The 16,607-nt window shown below is 51.7% G+C and overlaps 1 protein-coding gene across 3 annotated transcripts; it reads left to right on the top strand.

Annotated features, from left to right (window-relative positions):
• Nucleotides 1-780: 780 nt before the first annotated feature.
• On the top strand, nt 781-8,204 carry LOC120692710 (5-formyltetrahydrofolate cyclo-ligase, mitochondrial-like). 3 transcript variants are annotated; one of them, XM_039976089.1, is made up of 7 exons: nt 781-1,203; nt 1,762-1,899; nt 1,960-2,121; nt 2,231-2,272; nt 2,359-2,404; nt 7,150-7,220; nt 7,811-8,204. In XM_039976089.1, the coding sequence occupies exons 1-7, from the start codon at nt 852-854 to the stop codon at nt 7,945-7,947; spliced, it is 948 nt and encodes a 315-aa protein (XP_039832023.1). In that variant the 5' UTR covers nt 781-851; the 3' UTR covers nt 7,948-8,204. The 3 variants fall into 3 exon arrangements, with proteins under 3 accessions (XP_039832023.1, XP_039832039.1, XP_039832031.1); XM_039976105.1 differs by lacking the exon at nt 7,811-8,204 and adding an exon at nt 7,349-7,713 and having other exon boundaries at nt 799-1,203; XM_039976097.1 differs by having other exon boundaries at nt 805-1,203; nt 1,966-2,121.
• The last annotated feature ends 8,403 nt before the right edge of the window (nt 8,205-16,607 follow it).

A 16,607-nucleotide genomic window follows, 5' to 3' on the forward strand; every position in this document is an offset into this window, starting at 1 on the left:
TCAAACTAAAAGGACCTATCCATTAATCCATATGTCCTCTCATATTTAACTCGTCATAGCTTGTGCTTCACTGGCGCAAATTGAAAGGTTCTGCTGGTCGTCTGGTCAAGAGAGTGCCCCAGTGCAGCAGCTGGAAGCTTGATTGCTGCCTGTGCTGGGCCGTCCACTCGAGCCTGAGGTGACCGTGGACTAACTGCTGACGGACCAGAATCGCTGCGTGCCAGCAGTTATGGATCGAGTTGGAAGGTTTTGTGAACCCAGACAAATCTATCTGAATGGCTCTCAGCTTTGAACTCGCAAAGAATAGAAGTCCTGATGACACCGGAATTTTCTTTTACCACGGATGGATTTACAGATTGCAGTATGTGTACAGGCCTACAGGGCAACATAGAATTTGAAAGAGGCCCAAAGAAATTCAAATGAAAAGGATGGGCAATTTAACTTCCACACATACATAGAACAAGGAAACCAGAAATGGGACACAAATTTCAAAAAATCAAACACAGATGTATATCAGTCCATTAATCATATACCAATGAATCGAATTATGATTTGAATCGGTACGTATGATGTTAGGATCATACGAGATTAGTCTTCAAGGTACTTCACGAGGAAAGGAAAATCTGCCCTATTTTTTTGGGGGGAGGAATCAATCATCCGGTCAACCGCGGGCCTTCCGGGCTTGGGGCATACGGAGCGCACAGTGGATCGGGCCGCCGAGGTAAAACTTTCTTAACAAATGAATATATGGGCCTCATCCCCCCCCCCCTCCTCATCTCGGCCCAATTGCTCCGGCCCCTCTCCGTCCGCTGGCCGCGGAATCCACAGGCCGAGGTTCACCGCAGAGAGGAATGCGGCGGCGGCGGCGGCGGCGGCACACGCACCGCTGGCCGCGCGTCCGCGATGAGACACGGCGGCCGTGCCAGTGGCGCACGAGGGGGGAGATGATTAAAAATGCCGTGGCCTACCTGATGGTGCGCTTCCACCTCCTGCCGCCGCCCCGCGCCGCGCCCGCCTCCACCTACCGCCGCCGCCACCACCACGCGCTCCGCCTCCCGCGGCCCGCATCGGCCTTGGTGCGCCCCGCCGCCGCCTCCATGTCGACGACGGCGGAGCAGGCGGTCGCCGACCAGAAGCGCGCGCTGCGCATCGAGGTGCGCAGGGCGCTGAAGGCACTCTCCCCCGACCAGCGCGCCAGCGAAGGTGACCTGCGCCGAGCTTGCTTCGTTTGCTTCGGGGCCTTGTTGCGCGCGATTGCAGGGCCGTCGGCCGCCACCTGTTCGTCGATTTGCCCACTAGGGACTGAGCTCGGCCTGTGCTTCTTTTGGCTAGCTCTTTCGCTGACATACTGGAGTCTGGACATTTAGTAATTGGAGCGAGGAATAAAAGAGTGGCGAAAATTTTGTGCAATTTCTCGGTGGATTCTGCTTTATATTTTAAGATCATGAGACTATTTAGCATTGGAGCGTGCCCCAACCATATGAGAAGTGTTATTTCCTGATAATGGTTTATGTGCAGATAAGTGCACCAGAATAAGCGTCAGAGAAGACACTAGGAGAAACAAGGATTAGTCTGCACCAACTTTGCTTTTACATTAGTGCGACAAAGGGGACTATCCTTATTTTTATTTGGTAATTAGAGATCTTAACTAGAATGGGGATGCGGGAGTGCTGTACCACACTATTGTTCTTCCATTGTTGGTACAAAGTAGATCTCATTGTGTTGAGTATTTGGAGGTGAAATTTTTGTTTGGTTTTCCAGATCTGGCCATTCAAACTACAATTTTGAACTCCTTTTGGTTCAAAGCAAGCAAACGGTTGTGTGCTTATATAAGTTGCTATCAGTTGCGAGAAGTCGATACATCAAAAATACTAGCAGAGTGTCTACCATCAAATCCTGGTGAGTTCATCTATAGTTATGCTCATTACTGATTATGTCGCTAACAATTTTGTTCTTAAGGACAAGAGGAACTGGCAAAGGATCTTTATGTTCCTCGAGTGGAGGATAAGAATCGCAATATGCGGATGCTCAAAATCACCACCATGGATGACTTGGTCAAAAATTCAATGAACATTCTGGAACCATCACCTGTGGATGCTAGTGGCAATGATCGTGAAGATGGTAAAATCTATTTTCATGTTACCGGGAAAGCTTTCCCCCCCATCTAGTTGTACTTATAAGTTACTGCATCAATGGGGTGGCTAACTTGATCCTCAATTAATCCTTGCAGTATTGTCAGCCTCTTCCCCTGTTGACCTTTTTCTATTGCCTGGTAGGTTCTCTGTCATTTCCTTTATACATGCTCCGCCAGACCACCACATAGACTCAATTATTTGGTAATACTTCTTATTCATGCAGGACAAGCGTTTGACAGAACTGGTCGAAGACTGGGACGTGGTGGAGGGTAGGATTGCATATATTATTCTATTTGCCTGTATTGAGGTTGCTATTTTTCAGGGATAATTAAAAAAATAATCCCTAACCTAAGAAATAGGATCCCAAAGTGCATGAACTCCACATTTATAATAGTATTAATGTAAATTTCAATATACTGATAATAATTGAATCAAAGTTTTAATACCGTTGATTCTGATACCAGAGGAGCCAGCTATAATAATAACAATAGTTATTTTTAATTCGTTTGATTCTGCTACCAGAGCAACCAGTTGTAATAATAACAATAGTTACCATCTAAGCAGTAAGTATATTTTAAAGATGCAAAAACTCCTGGAAAGGGTGGTCCATATCAGTCATGCATGTTAAGAGTATTATAGTCATTGTACTCTAGTCTAGGGTTTGGGGTCTCTCATCTCTCTTGTACTCTATATATGTTGCCTCTTTGGGCTCTATCAATATATACATACAGTTCACTCTCTCTTCCTCTCCTCAATCGTGACATGGAATCAGAGCAGGTCTCGATTTAAGGCCACCACCCGATCAATTTCCGCTGCGCTGCCCCTGGGAGTGTTGATCTTGCTCCTGGGGGTAGCAATCATCCAGCCCCAAACCCATTTTTTTCCGTTAGCGTCATAGTAGCAGCAGCAGCATCATCTCATCCGTCGCTGCCCATCGTGGCCTTCCTCGTCGGCGTCGTCTCCGTCCGTTTTTCCCCGTCGCGGATCCGCGCCGCCGCCGGCCCAATCATCTTCCCTGGGCTGCAGATCGGGCGCCGCCTGGCCGCCGTCCGCCTTCTCTTGTGCTGGGTCGCGGCCTCCTTTGCCGCTGCTCGTTGGCCGTCCATCTCGGCCCGATCTTGCGCCGCCCGTCGTCGTCCGTCCGCCGGCCGCCTCAAATTCGCCCGTCGCTGCGCCCGTCGCGCGGCCGCCGTCCGCTCCGCCCGCGCGCGTCCATCCGCGGCCGCCCGCGCGTCTGTCGCGCGGAGCCCGTCCGCCGCGCCCGACGCGCGGCCACCGTCCGTTTCGTCCGCGCCTGGCCGCCGTCCGCCTCATCTTGCGCCGTCGCGGCCATCCAGTCGCCCATTGCGGCTCGTCATCGACGCCCATTGGGGAGGAGCAGCGCCGGCATCTGCAAGTCCATTCCCGCCCGCCCGCCCGTAGCTCTCCCGCTGCCGTCACGCCGGGGTGTCCGGTCGTAGTCGCGGCCGCCTCTGGAGCAGGGGCGGGGAAGTTGGGGAAGAGGAGGAGGCTGCTCAGCTCCAGATGGCGCGGCCCGTCGCTGCCGCCGTCGATTCGTCGCTGCCCTTCCGTCCGTCCTCGCAGCGGCTCGTCATCCCATCCTCCTGTTGTTCTGCTCCGCCTAGAGCTGCTTGGGCATCCGTCCACCCACTGCTTGGTGCGTATCTTGCCAGCTCGAGTGCTCCCCTCACTCTCTCTCATGGATCCGTGGTTCCCGTGGGGAGGAATAGGGGAGCTGGTTTCTGCAGTTTGGAGCCTTGGACTGCAGGTCACCATGGCTATGTCTGGCTCCTGTCTTCCCAATGGCAAGCTGACTGGCTTGGCTGCTTCTAGGCCAAATACTTCGCTTCATTTGGGCCTGTATTATGCCTTTGTGTTGGCCTGCATCTTGAGCTCCTCATTCCATCTTTTGCTTGTGCTCCTTGCTGCTTGCTGCTGCATATCCATAGTATATTGTCATATATTTCCACTGTTCGTTTATCCAAGTCCATCCATATGTTCAGTTTGACATGTTGTGCCAGTATATCATCCAAGTTAGTGTCCATCCAAGTCCATTACGCATTTTCAGTTCGTCGATGCCGTGCGTGTCTACATATTCAAGTTGTCAGTCAGCCAATTTCTTCTTTGTTTTATGGTTAGCTGAGTCCCGTCGATTTAGCTAATCTCATCATTATCATCATTGTGGTGCGACAATGCCCTCTTGGTCCCTTTTGGAGCCGTCTTGCTCCATGTCATGATCAATGGCTGTTTATTTGTCGTCATCACCTTGTTATCCTCCTGCTTGCCATCTTGCAGCAGTGATCTCTCATTCTCCTCTCCGTTTGGCTGGTTTGACACATCTCAAGTTATTGTCAAGTTCAAGACTCCAAAGCAAGGCTCGTGTTTGAGGAGTCGACGTACTGGTTTGTGAAGACTCGAGGTACTTGGTCAAGTACTGGTTTGTGAAGTCAATACCCTCTTGTGGAGGAGCTCATCTACACGACATGTTCAAGAGTTGCACGCTTCGATGACATCTTTCGTTTCGGACTTTGGATTTATCATTTTCATGTTTATGTTTAGTCTAGTGCTTAGTATCAACTCTCCAAATGCAATGACATTGCATTCACGTTGCATTTGAGAGGGGGTGTTAGAGTATAATAGTCAAGGGTAGTATAGTCTTTTCCTCTATTCTAGGGTTTGGGGTGTCTCATATGTATTCTATATATTGCCCAAAGGGCCTCTCTCAATACATACGGTTAGTTCACTCTCTAATCGTGACATGGTATCAGAGCTCCAGTAGATCCGGTCCGCCACCCTCGTCCTCACTGCGCCGTCCTCGGGAGGATCGATTCTTCCCTCCCGGGACGGCATCCTCCAGCCCCAAACCCAATTTTTCTTCGGTATTGACAGCAGCAGCAGCACTTGCCCATTTTTTTTTTGCCCCCGGTCGGATGCCGTCGCAGCTCAACTCGTCGTCGTCTCCGTCCCGTCGTCGATCTGCTCGCGGGAGGGGAGCAGCAAGACTTGCCCGTCGCAGATCCGGCCGTCTGCACCTCCTCCGCCGTCCGTCTTCGTCTCCGCCCGTCGCGGCCGTCCGCGCGCGTCTGTGCGCCTTTGTCCACGGCCACCCGCGCGTCTGCGCGCCGTCCGCACGCGCGCCTGCTCGACCGTCGTGGAGCCGCCTGTCATGGCCCCGTCCCTGCTGCCGTCGCGGCCCTGCTTCCGCACCGATTCATCCGCGGCTCTGCTTCCTCTTCATCACCGTCTCCGTCGCCTGTCACAGCAGCCGCAGCAGCAAGATCCGTACACCTCGCAGCCCGTTGAAGTTTCACCGCGGGCTCGTTCGCCTGTTGCGGATCCGCCCCGTCGAGACCCTCTTCGCCGCCCGTTGTGGCCGGCCGTCAGTCCGGCAATCCACCAGCTGTCCCCGCTGCTCAGCCTGCTGATCCTCCTGGCCATCCCTCCGTGCCTCTCGCGGGGCTTCCCACACACGGGTGGAGCAGCAGCTGTCGGCCCTCAATCTGCTGGAGCCATAAGCATCTTCCCAGTGGTGATTTATTCCTCTGCTCATCTCTCTTTCTTCTCCATTCGGTACACATTCTCAGCTGCAGTTCATGCTGCTGCAAATCTCTTTTGGGAGAGAACAGAGGAAGTGATTATATGTCAACTGGTGCTTGTTCTTGGTTCCCATTATCATTTGCTATTGCTGTCATGTGGCCTCTAATTTCAGTAGCAGCATTGGTTCAAATTGGTGATTTATCTGCAGTTTTATCCCTCCCATGCTGCTGTAATTCATCTTTTGCTTAGTATCTTATCTGTTGCTGCTATATTCATCCAAGTCAGTATCAATCCAAGTCCAATTGCAACTCCAGTTCGTCAAAGTCGTGCGTGTCCACAAAATTCATATTGTCAGTCAGCCAATTTCTTCTTTTTATTTTATGGTTAGCTGAGTCCCATCGATTTAGCTAATCACATCATCGTTGTTGATGCGACATTTGCCCTCTTGGTCCCTTTCGGAGCCGTTTTGCTCCACGTCATGATCAATGGCCGTCTATTTGTCGTCACCACCTTCTTGTCTCACCACTTGCCGTTTTGCAGTGGTGCTTTCTATCTTTGGCTGGTTTGACACATCTTGCTATTCTTGTTAAGTTCAAAGTCTCCAAAGCAAGATTCATGTTTGAAGAGTCGACGTACTGGTTTGTGAAAACTTGTGGTATTTGCTGAAGTACGGTTGTGAATGCAATACCCTCTTGTGGAGGAGCATTTTCTACATTGACAAGTTCAAGAGTTGCACGCTTTGATGACATCTTTAATTTCGGACTTTGGATGTATCAATTTCATGTTTATGTTTGAGTCTAGTGTTTAGTGTCAACTCTCCAAATGCAACGACATTGCATTCACATTGCATTTGAGAGGGGGTGTTAAGGGTATTATAGTCAGTTAAGGGTATTATAGTCATTGTACTCTAGTCTAGGGTTTGGGGTCTCTCATCTCTCTTGTACTCTATATATGTTGCCTCTTTGGGCTCTATCAATATATACATACAGTTCACTCTCTCTTCCTCTCCTCAATCGTGACAATGCAAACTCGTGGGCTGCCAAAGGAATCAAATGTGTGCGCTGTGTGGTAATATCTGGACCAACTAACTTGCAATCTGAAGCTTGTAACCTCACCCCGTGTACTTAGAACCAAGGAGAGATGTATGAACATAAAATCTGTACAAGGACATCTTAGTAAAAGTTTGAAAAAACAAGGTCATGTTGGTGTTACAATAAGCCTGTCACCTTCCCCGTTTCTTTCTAGATTATGTAGGTAAGGTTCTGTGATATATGTTTGTTTCTTCAGTGCGGAAGTACTATCATGCAAGTCAGTTTTGTGTAAAATGCCTAATCAGTACCTGAACCTCAAAAGATATACAGTGTTGCATGGTAATGGGTAGTTCAATTTATGCTAAAGTGCACGCTTATGCTTTTAATTGAAAGATTTTGTTTCCCCTGCTGTCTTATTGTTTCTGTCTTCTTTTCAAATTTAAAAGGTACTATGACACATTCTTGCTGAAATACCAAGAACTTGCAAAAGAGAAAGGGTGGAATCAGCCCCTCTTAGGTATGGCACACATTTTTATGCAGGATTTTGTTAATGTTTTTCTTAGACCTCTGTCTTTGGAATTAAGGATCTTTTTCTTCTGATACTAAATCATGGGTTGGTTGACGTGAACTTCGATGCTACCCAAGCAAACCTGTCAGCAGTGGATGTCCTGATATTTTTGGGTTTTGTCTACCAATACCTATCGTTACTGTCAAGCCAAATATCCTAATGGATCAGAATTTGAGCAAGATTTGACAGCAAAGTATGGATGCTGTTCCAGAACAAAATAATATAGTTTGTTTTAAAGGGAATGACAGTAAGCCTAGCTACACATTTTGAATCACCCTTTTTTGTTGTACCAAATGGTGAATCAAAACGAGTCACATGGAAGTTCATTGTGCTTCTAATTGCATTGCAAGCATTAATTTCCAGAACAGAGCATTACAGTTCCATTTACTATTACATGACTATGAGATATTTTAATCGAAATGGAAACACCATTTATTTGTCATTCTCTCTTTCGTGGTTCCATTTGATGATGATTAATACATGCATGCCATTTTGATTGCTACATTACCTATTGTAATGCTTGCTTGGCTATTTTGAAGTTGCTCTTTCATACTCGGTGCAAATTATGGAGGAAGGTCTCATCCCAGTCAACTCAACTGATGTTCCTATTGATGCTCTGGTCTCATCCTCTGGTGTTATTCCAATAAGCCCTGCAGCGCTGGAGAGGATGCAATGAAGCTGATCGGTTTCTTGTTATGCTTTGACAACATGCCCTCTTTCAGTATTTTATGTTCCCTGGTTGCCCTAATGATACTGATAATTCAGCGGACAAGGGGATCTGTCCTTTTTCTTGCGGCTTTCTGCTGTATCATTTTACAATAATGTAGGACACTTATGTCTATTCGTTATTTGAGCTGATTAATGTAAATTCTCCTTTTGAACATGTAGTTAGTTGACATGGTATTCGGAGTTGTGTTGTCATGTTTTTAAAAATCTTGAGAACTAGCCAATCGCCAACAAAAAGGGAAATGAAGTTTTTCGACTATTTTTTACTAGATTTTCGACTATTTTTAACTAGATTTTCGACTTTCTTCTGTAGAGAAAGGAGACAATTTTGTAACGGTTGCAAACTTCGTGCGCTCATTATCAATGAATTGCCTGAGATTTGGCCCAAGGCAGTTGGGCCGCCTTAACTTTAAGCCTCATGGTCATGGGCTCCTCCAGCAGTTTCCTTTATGGTTTTGGTAGGAATTCGGTGCAACCAAAGTTGCATATTAGGAGTTCACCAAATTCAATAAATATTTTTCCCAAAGAAATAAACGACTCCAGTACATGTACAGACGATGATCCTAGTGACGTAAGTCGATTTCAAAAGCAGGAAAAAAACTGATTTGAATGGACTAAAATTTCTGTTCTGCAAAGTGTCCATGTTCAGGAATGTTCAGCAACCATGATCTGAAGTCTTAAACAATATAGCGCAAAACTCTTAAAATAAAGTTCGCGATAGGAAAATGCAAATTTGAATTTAACCATTTTTACCAGAAGAAGAACAACGGCGCTGATCAATTGTTTCAGCAGCGAAACCGTACAAAGGATTATTACAGATTGTACTGAGCTGTCGCTAAGCTTCGATCTCAATGACCATGATCGAGCAGTCCAAAAATAAACCAATGGTTGCAACACCCTTCTTCTGGAACTGTTTGGCTAAATTTCGTATCGGGCAACGGAATTCTAGTGAGGATTAGTGGATTATTACTACAACAAAATCTCAAGATCCCTGGACGACCTCTCCTTCCTCAACTTCACTGCTTGTACGCAACGACCACCTTGGCATGGTGTTGAGCACGCACAGTGGGGAGGTGTAGGGGTCGTTGAACCATACCGTCCTCACCACCTTGTCCAGCTCCCGCCGAAACTCCTCCCTCTGCCGCTGCAGCTCGTCCTGTCTGCGCCTGGCTTCTTCGTCTTCGGCGGCGTCGCCGGCCTTCTCGGTCTCCTCCTCCGGCGACCGCTTCCTGTCGGCGGCGGAGGGATACTCCCGCGGCGCCCTACGCTCCCCGGACCGCGACGTTCTCCTCCTCCTGGTGTCCCCGCGCGCGCGGCCACGCTCTCCTCGCCGACCCTCCTTCCGCTTTGCCGCGCGGTGGTCGTCGTCGCGTTCGCGGCGGTGAGCGACGTCGTCGTCGTCGTTCTTCTCGTTCCGGGAGTAGACAGCGCGACCAGCGCTCTCACTTCCCCTCCTCCTCTTCCTGCCCGGAGACGCCTCGCGGTCGCCATCACGTCGCCGGCGCCTCATCGTCACCGAGGGCGGCGTCCTCCGCGGCTCCTCGTCGCGGGGGCGCCGGCGGCAGCCGCTCGCGTCCTGCACCTGCTTTCCCGCGAGCTTGTCCTCTCGGCCCGCCACGCACGCGGGGTTGATGACGCGCACGCGGGACGCGCCGCAGACCGGCGCCGGGGTGACGGGGTGAGAAGGAGCCACCGCTGCCGCCATGGTCCCCGTACGTGCCTGCGGCCGGGCTTGCTCTAGGGCTCGTCACGTACTCGCGTACAGGTTCGGGGCGTGCACGAGCGTCGTCTCTCTCCGCGATCGTGTTTGCACGGTTGATGGAACGATTGTCTGATCCCCTTTTCTGATGAAGGGTGATGAACTCGACGGTTGATGAAGTGGAGGCCACCGGTCCGGTTAAAAAAGGCGTGCGAGCGTGGCGGTTCTCTCGCTGTGTCTCCAGTTCCGACAAGAATTGCGTACAGTTCCGATTCCGATTAGGCGCGGAACCAGATGGGAAAGTGGATTCGGCCCGCCCCGTTCGGTTTCGGACTTCCCGCGGATGTCCCGTCTAGATCGCGGCCCATCTGTTGGGCCCGGTAAGACGACGGCATTCGTGGGCCAAAGGCCTGAGAGGCGTGAAAGAGCCAGCCCATTCGTTCCGTGCTAAATGGCGCCAGCGATTTGCGAAGCATCGTCGTCCGCGTGCCGTCGCTCGGTGACGACGAATGGGAGGGTAGATCGAGCACGCCGATCAGGTGAAAAGTGGCGAGCGCGCAACGACCTCCTGGCTGCCAGCTTCTGCCGTTGTTTTTCTGTTGGTTGGTGAGCTACTAATTAGCATGATCCCCCGGTTCCTCAACGCAAACAGAGCTTCGAGACGTGCTGCGAATCGTGGTCAGTCACAGCGGCGCGAGCACGATCCACTCACACCGCAGCACTGCATGTCTGCATGCGGCTGCGTCTAGTCAGGACCACATTGGCGCCATAACGCCGGCGAAGCGCCGACTGCCACCGTGGCAACTGGGGGTGGCTGATGGCGCCGAAGTGCCCAGGCGCCTCTCCGAGACCCCTTCTCCTCCCCCGCCGCTCAAGGGGGGGCACAAACGGGAACGTTCACCACGTAGGCGTGTCTGGAGCAGCAGCGGCAAGCACGGTGGGGGACGAGGTCACACGGAGGTATTCGGCTCCCAGCTGCCTCCGGTTCCTGATGAACATGCCCTTCGCTCTCGAGGCATTGTGGAGCTACAGGACATCTTCGCGCGGCAAGCTTCGGCGCTCCAGGACACCACGCGCACCCTCCTGGCGGCTTACGGCAACGGGACGGGGGGTGGCACACGCGCTGCTGCGCACCTGCTTGAGGACTACTATCTCAAGGCGGTGGCACTGGCTGCGCAGCTTGGCTTTGGCAACACCATGCTGTGTGGCGTGGCTGGGAACGCTGCCTGGCCCCCGCTCACGCCAGAGGCAAGGGGATCTCCTGTGGCGCCGGCTGACGGCGGACTGGCTGCGCTGGTGGCTCGCCCTGCTAGTCGAGTGGTGTCCGCCCCACCGGAGGTGCCGGTGTGCGGCATCTTCGCTCGTATCAAGTCGGCCTTGCAGCTTGTTCCAGGCCCATCCTGCAACGATGTTGAAGCAGCCCTGCAGCAGATGGAAATCCAAGGCCGTGAGGGGACGCCTTTCTATGGCCCCCTACCGGAATCGCCAATCAGGGTCGTGACTGGGCAGTCCGGGCTGCCAGCCACACCCCAGAGGACGGCCGAGGAGGATGACTTCCCCAACATCGCCAACCTTTTCGTCACGCCTCCACAGCCGGCGCTGCGCCAGCCGCCGCCACCACCATCACCATGCAAGGCAAGAGACAATCAGACGCCGCCGCGACGCCGCCAGAAACGCACCTTCGACATGTCCACCGTTCGTCGCAGTGCCCGCCTGGCCAATGCACCGCGGATGGGTGCTGTTCGCCGCGCGCAACGCAATCTCTGCCGAAAGCTAGGGATGCTTCAGGATGAGCTTGAACCGATTGAGAATGTTCTGCAGGAGTACCTGGCGATGTTCAGCGGGCCGCTGCCGTCGGAGATCCTTGCTGCGCTCACAGCCGCGTTCAATCTTGATGATGAAGATGTGGAGCAGATGGACTTTGACCTGGCAGCCTTGGTGGGCGACGGCATCGGCGACGTGGAGGACGCTGCTGCTGTCCTGGCCGCAGCATAGAGATGCTGCTGCGGCTGCCAACCCCATGCGGCTTCTACCTTTTCATCATGTATCACGACATCAAGACGTGTTTGTATCCTCTGTCCTGCGCCGGGATGCCACAGGACTGCTTTTGGCGGCGGCGGCGCTGCTTTGCTCCTTCAAATGCCTTTCGATTGGGCTGTAAGCTTCGAGTTGGCTGTACTATCTACATCAACACTTCTCGTCACTGCAATCTGTCTCGTGGTTGGACGTGGTCAGTTTGTCATCAGAGTCGGCTCTCTCCAAATTATGATAGGCCCTGACATTGACATGTTGTGTTGGAACGTCCGAGGGCTAAATCAGCAGGCTCGCAAGGACGTTGTTCATCAGATAATTTCAACCACACCCTGCCACATAGCTGCCCTCCAGGAAACTAAGCTCCAATCGGTTGATGCTCAAACTGCATGTTACCTGGGAGGATTCAAGCTCACGAAGTATATTTGCAAGCCTTCTGACGGGCCGTCAGGAACCAGAGCAGGACTACTACTCCTTTGGAACGATGACCAGGTTGATGTCTCAGAAATTGTCATTGGAGACTATCACATATCGGCAACGATACAGCTGCGGGAATGTGGCACTCTTTTTCGCCTCTCAAACGTCTACGGCCCATCACGACACAACCACAAAGTCGCCTTCCTCGACGAGATGAGATCGATAGTGCCGGCTCAGGGAACAAAATGGGTCATCATGGGAGATTTCAATCTGATCTACAAAGCGACTGACAAAAATAACTCAAACCTAAATCGCCGACTTCTGTCGCTCTTTCGGGATGCGCTAAGCGAGTGTGAGCTCAAAGAACTACACCTACAAAACCGAAAATTCACCTGGAGCAACGAGCAACAGAACCCAACCCTTGTCAAGCTAGACAGAATCTTCTGCAATGCAGAATGGGACGCTCTATTCCATACTCATGTTCTTCACGCTCTATCTACGTCGCACTCGGATCATTGTCCTTTACTACTAACAAATCAAAGCGGCCCGCGACGACCTCGAACTTTCAAGTTTGAAAATCATTGGCTAAAGTTGCCGCGGTTCACTGAAGTTGTCCAGAAAGCCTGGAATGCTCCATCCGAGCATCATGAGCCCTTCCACCGTCTTTATCATAAACTTGGTGCCGTAGCTAAAGAACTCCGCGAATGGAACAAAATTTTTTTTCCTGACGCCAGAATGCAACTCCTGATGGCCGCAGACGTCATCCTCCAGTTAGACAAGGCACAAGAGCTCCGACCACTAACTGACAGCGAGACAACACTACGCCAAAAACTCAAACGCAGAGTTCTTGGTCTTGCAGTCATTGAGCGTGCTCGGAAAAGACAAGCGTCACGCATAACAAACCTAAAGCTAGGAGACGCAAACACAAAATATTTCCACCGCAAGATAAACAGCCGGCGACGCAAAAATCATGTTCAGAGGCTAAAGAATGGAGCCGGGTGGGCAATCAAACATGAAGAAAAGGCACAGGTGGTGCAGGATCACTATGAAAAAATGATGGGTCGGCCAGATCGACGAGAGGTGGATATTGACTGGGGTCAACTGCAGCTACCAACACTAAACATTCAAAATCTGGATGAGCCTTTCACTGAGGCTGAGCTCAAGAGGGCCATTTTCGAAATGCCGAGCGACAAGGCCCCCGGACCGGATGGATTCACAGGGGCTTTCTTCAAGGGCTCATGGGAAATCATAAAGGTCGACATCATAGAGGCGGCAAATGCATTCCACAACCTCCGCACAGGGAGTCTATCTCTGATCAACACGGCCAACATTGTTCTACTACCAAAAAAAGACGGAGCTGAGTCAGTGGAGGACTTTAGACCAATCAGCCTCATCCACTTTTTCATCAAGATCATCACCAAAACTCTCGCCCTAAGGCTTGCCCCACACATCGGTACAATAATCTCCCCAACTCAGAGCGCTTTCATCAAAAAAAGGAGTATACACGACAACTTTCTATCAGTCCGCAACATGGCCAGACGCTTCCATCGTAACAAAATCCCGGCGCTCTTCCTAAAGCTTGACATCACGAAAGCTTTCGACTCGGTGAGATGGGATTACTTGTTAATTTTACTGGAGAAAATGGGCTTCCCAACTAGATGGAGAGATTGAATAGCTGCTCTTCTCTTCACCTCCTCATCACGGATCATGTTAAACGGAATCCCAAATAGGCCGATATCTCACGGAAGAGGCCTCCGCCAAGGAGACCCACTCTCCCCACTGCTGTTTGTCATCGCCATTGAACCCCTTAGAGCGCTGCTGCATTTGGCAACGGAGAAAGGCCTAATTAGCAAACTGAGAGGAAGAAGCTTAAACATCAGAGTCTCCATGTACGCGGATGACACGGCAATCTTCGTAAATCCAATAAAAGAGGACATTGGCGCCCTCACAGAGCTTCTAAATAAGTTCGGGGAAGTTTCCGGCCTAAAGACAAACTTCAAGAAATCGAGTGTGGTGCCAATCCGGTGCGAGGGCATCGACCTTGATTATGTCCTAGGTGGGCTGCCAATCATCAAGACAAATTTTCCGATAAAGTACCTAGGCCTCCCTCTGACCACGGGGAGACTTAAGCGCGTCCATTTCCAACCTATTATAGACAAAGCCATCGGCAAGCTAACTGCTTGGAATGCAAGGAACATAGCGCCGGCGGGCCGCCTCACTCTAGTCAAAGCAGTGCTCACTTCCCAGTCGGTCTACCTACTAACAGCTCTGGATGCTCCTAAAGCTATTCTGGAAGAAATTGACATCATAAGGAAAAGATTTTTTTGGGCCGGCGCGGCGGCATTTACGGGAGGGAAATGTAAAGTAAACTGGGTCCGTTCTGCTCGGCCAACTCAGTTGGGTGGCCTGGGTATCCTCAATCTCAAGCGCTTTGCTAGAAGCCTCAGGCTGCGGTGGTTATGGCAAGAATGGAAAGAATTTGACAAGCCATGGATAGGATCGGAGATCCCATGCAACGAAACGGACAAGAAACTTTTCGCGGCAGCAACAACAATAACGGTTGGAAATGGTAGTAGAACGTCCTTCTGGCACTGCGGGTGGTTTCGTGGTCAAAGGCCGATTGACTTCGCGCCAAATCTGTTCATGATCTCCAGGAAGAAAAGTAGAATGCTAGGAGACGCACTAAGGAACAATAACTGGATCAAAGACCTCAATTTTCATCACCCGGGGTTTTCACTGCTTCACCTACGAGAGTTTGTCGACCTATGGAAGGCAACACAAACCATCTCCCTAAACTCAGAGACCCAAGACGAAATCACATGGAAATTCTTGGTGGATGGGAATTACTCGGCCAGGTCGGCTTACAATGCCCAGTTCATTGGATCCACGATCACAAATTTCGACACACTGATTTGGCAGTCATGGGCGCCTGCAAGCTGCAAGATTTTCTCGTGGTTGGCAGTTCAAAACAGGCTGTGGACAGCGGACAGACTACAAGCAAGGGGCTGGCCGAACCAATCAGCATGCCCCCTCTGCAGATGCCAGCCTGAAACAGCGATGCATCTCCTTGCTGGCTGCAGATTCACTAGGAAAATTTGGTCATCCATATCGAAATGGTTAGCAATCCCAACAGTGCATCCGAGAGAGTGGACACAGCAAGACGGTGACCTTCATGAGTGGTGGACGGCAATGGCAAGAGCAGCTTGCAATTCGCGTAAAGGCGTGTGCTCCTTAATCATGTTAATTTCCTGGGAAATTTGGAAGGAAAGAAACGCGAGGATTTTTGATCGAAAAGAAGCCACAAGCAACAACGTCTTCTTCAAAGTCAGAGATGATTTAGGTAGCTGGGTTCTGGCGGGGGCTAAAGATCTCGCCACTCTTGCCGGCCGGACATAATTCGCCCTGTGCTGCGCGGTTGTGTGATTTCCTTTTTTCTTTCTCAGGCTTTGCCTGTGGAGTTTGTACAGTTCTCCCTTCTGGGATTTCCTTCTTTTTAATATAATTGGCAGATATTGCCGGTTCGTTTCAAAAAAAAAGATAATTGTTAGGAAACCCACAGGCTGCAGGACTACTGGCTGCTGCAGTGCAAGGCCGGCGTCGCTCTCTCGCACACGACGCACAGTCACGCTACATACGTCGCTTCCGGCCACCGCGGCTGGTCAGTCGTCGCCAGCGACAGCCACCCCACCGCCCCCCCCCCCCCCGGGCGTCCACGATCCAACCAACACACCCGTCGCGGCGCACGAGCGGGACTAGAAAAAGGCCCACCCGTCAATCCGCGAACGCGTCGCCGTCCGGCGTTCGGTGCCCGCGCCACTGATTGGACAGCCGCACATGCGCACGCCCCCCCCCCCCCCCCCCCCCCCCGGCAACGTCGTCATCTGGCACGATCCGCACCGGATCTTCAGGGAACCTTGGCAGCGGCGCGCGGCGCGGCAGGTGCCCGGCAGCGGCCAGGACGCGCGCATAGCGACCACGCAGCGTGCCCGGGCCGCGCGCGCGCGCCGGCGCCGCAGGACGCGGCGGACCCGGATGGAGGCGGATCGCGGCGCCGCGGCGGCACCCGGGGGCCAGGAGGGACATGCCATCACTGTTGGTAGCGGTAGTGGACGTGCGTGTCCATCCCGGGGCTGTGCGATGTCACTGTTGGTGACACGCCAAGGCCGGCCCCTCGAACGCCGCCGCGGGGCACGCACGTCGGCCAATAATGCCAGCGCGTACACGGGTGGCGCCGCCGCGTATCCGGGCATCAGTGTGCCAACCAGCGATTTGGCATCTACAGTAATCTGTTAGACTGCTACTACGACATGATGCGCATAGAACATTGGTCTGCTATTGGTCTGCGGTTGAGCATGTCAATGTCATGCGTGTGTTCGCAAACATGCGTCGCAGGCCTCGGGGTCGGGGAGCTGCTTGATGACGGTGGACAGTCGGTAGGCGGTAGCCTATCGTAGGAGTAGCTC

The sequence above is a fragment of the Panicum virgatum genome, chromosome 2K (genome assembly GCF_016808335.1).
Source record: "Panicum virgatum strain AP13 chromosome 2K, P.virgatum_v5, whole genome shotgun sequence".
NCBI lineage: Eukaryota > Viridiplantae > Streptophyta > Magnoliopsida > Poales > Poaceae > Panicum > Panicum virgatum.

Excerpts from the sequence above, each read along its gene's own strand:
- LOC120692710 (XM_039976089.1), top strand. The coding sequence starts at position 852 with ATGCGGCGGCGGCGGCGGCGGCGGCACACGCACCGCTGGCCGCGCGTC. Across the intron at positions 2,122-2,230 it reads TGGCAATGATCGTGAAGATG|TATTGTCAGCCTCTTCCCCT; the intron begins GTAAAATCTATT and ends TAATCCTTGCAG. Across the intron at positions 7,221-7,810 it reads GTGGAATCAGCCCCTCTTAG|TTGCTCTTTCATACTCGGTG; the intron begins GTATGGCACACA and ends GCTATTTTGAAG.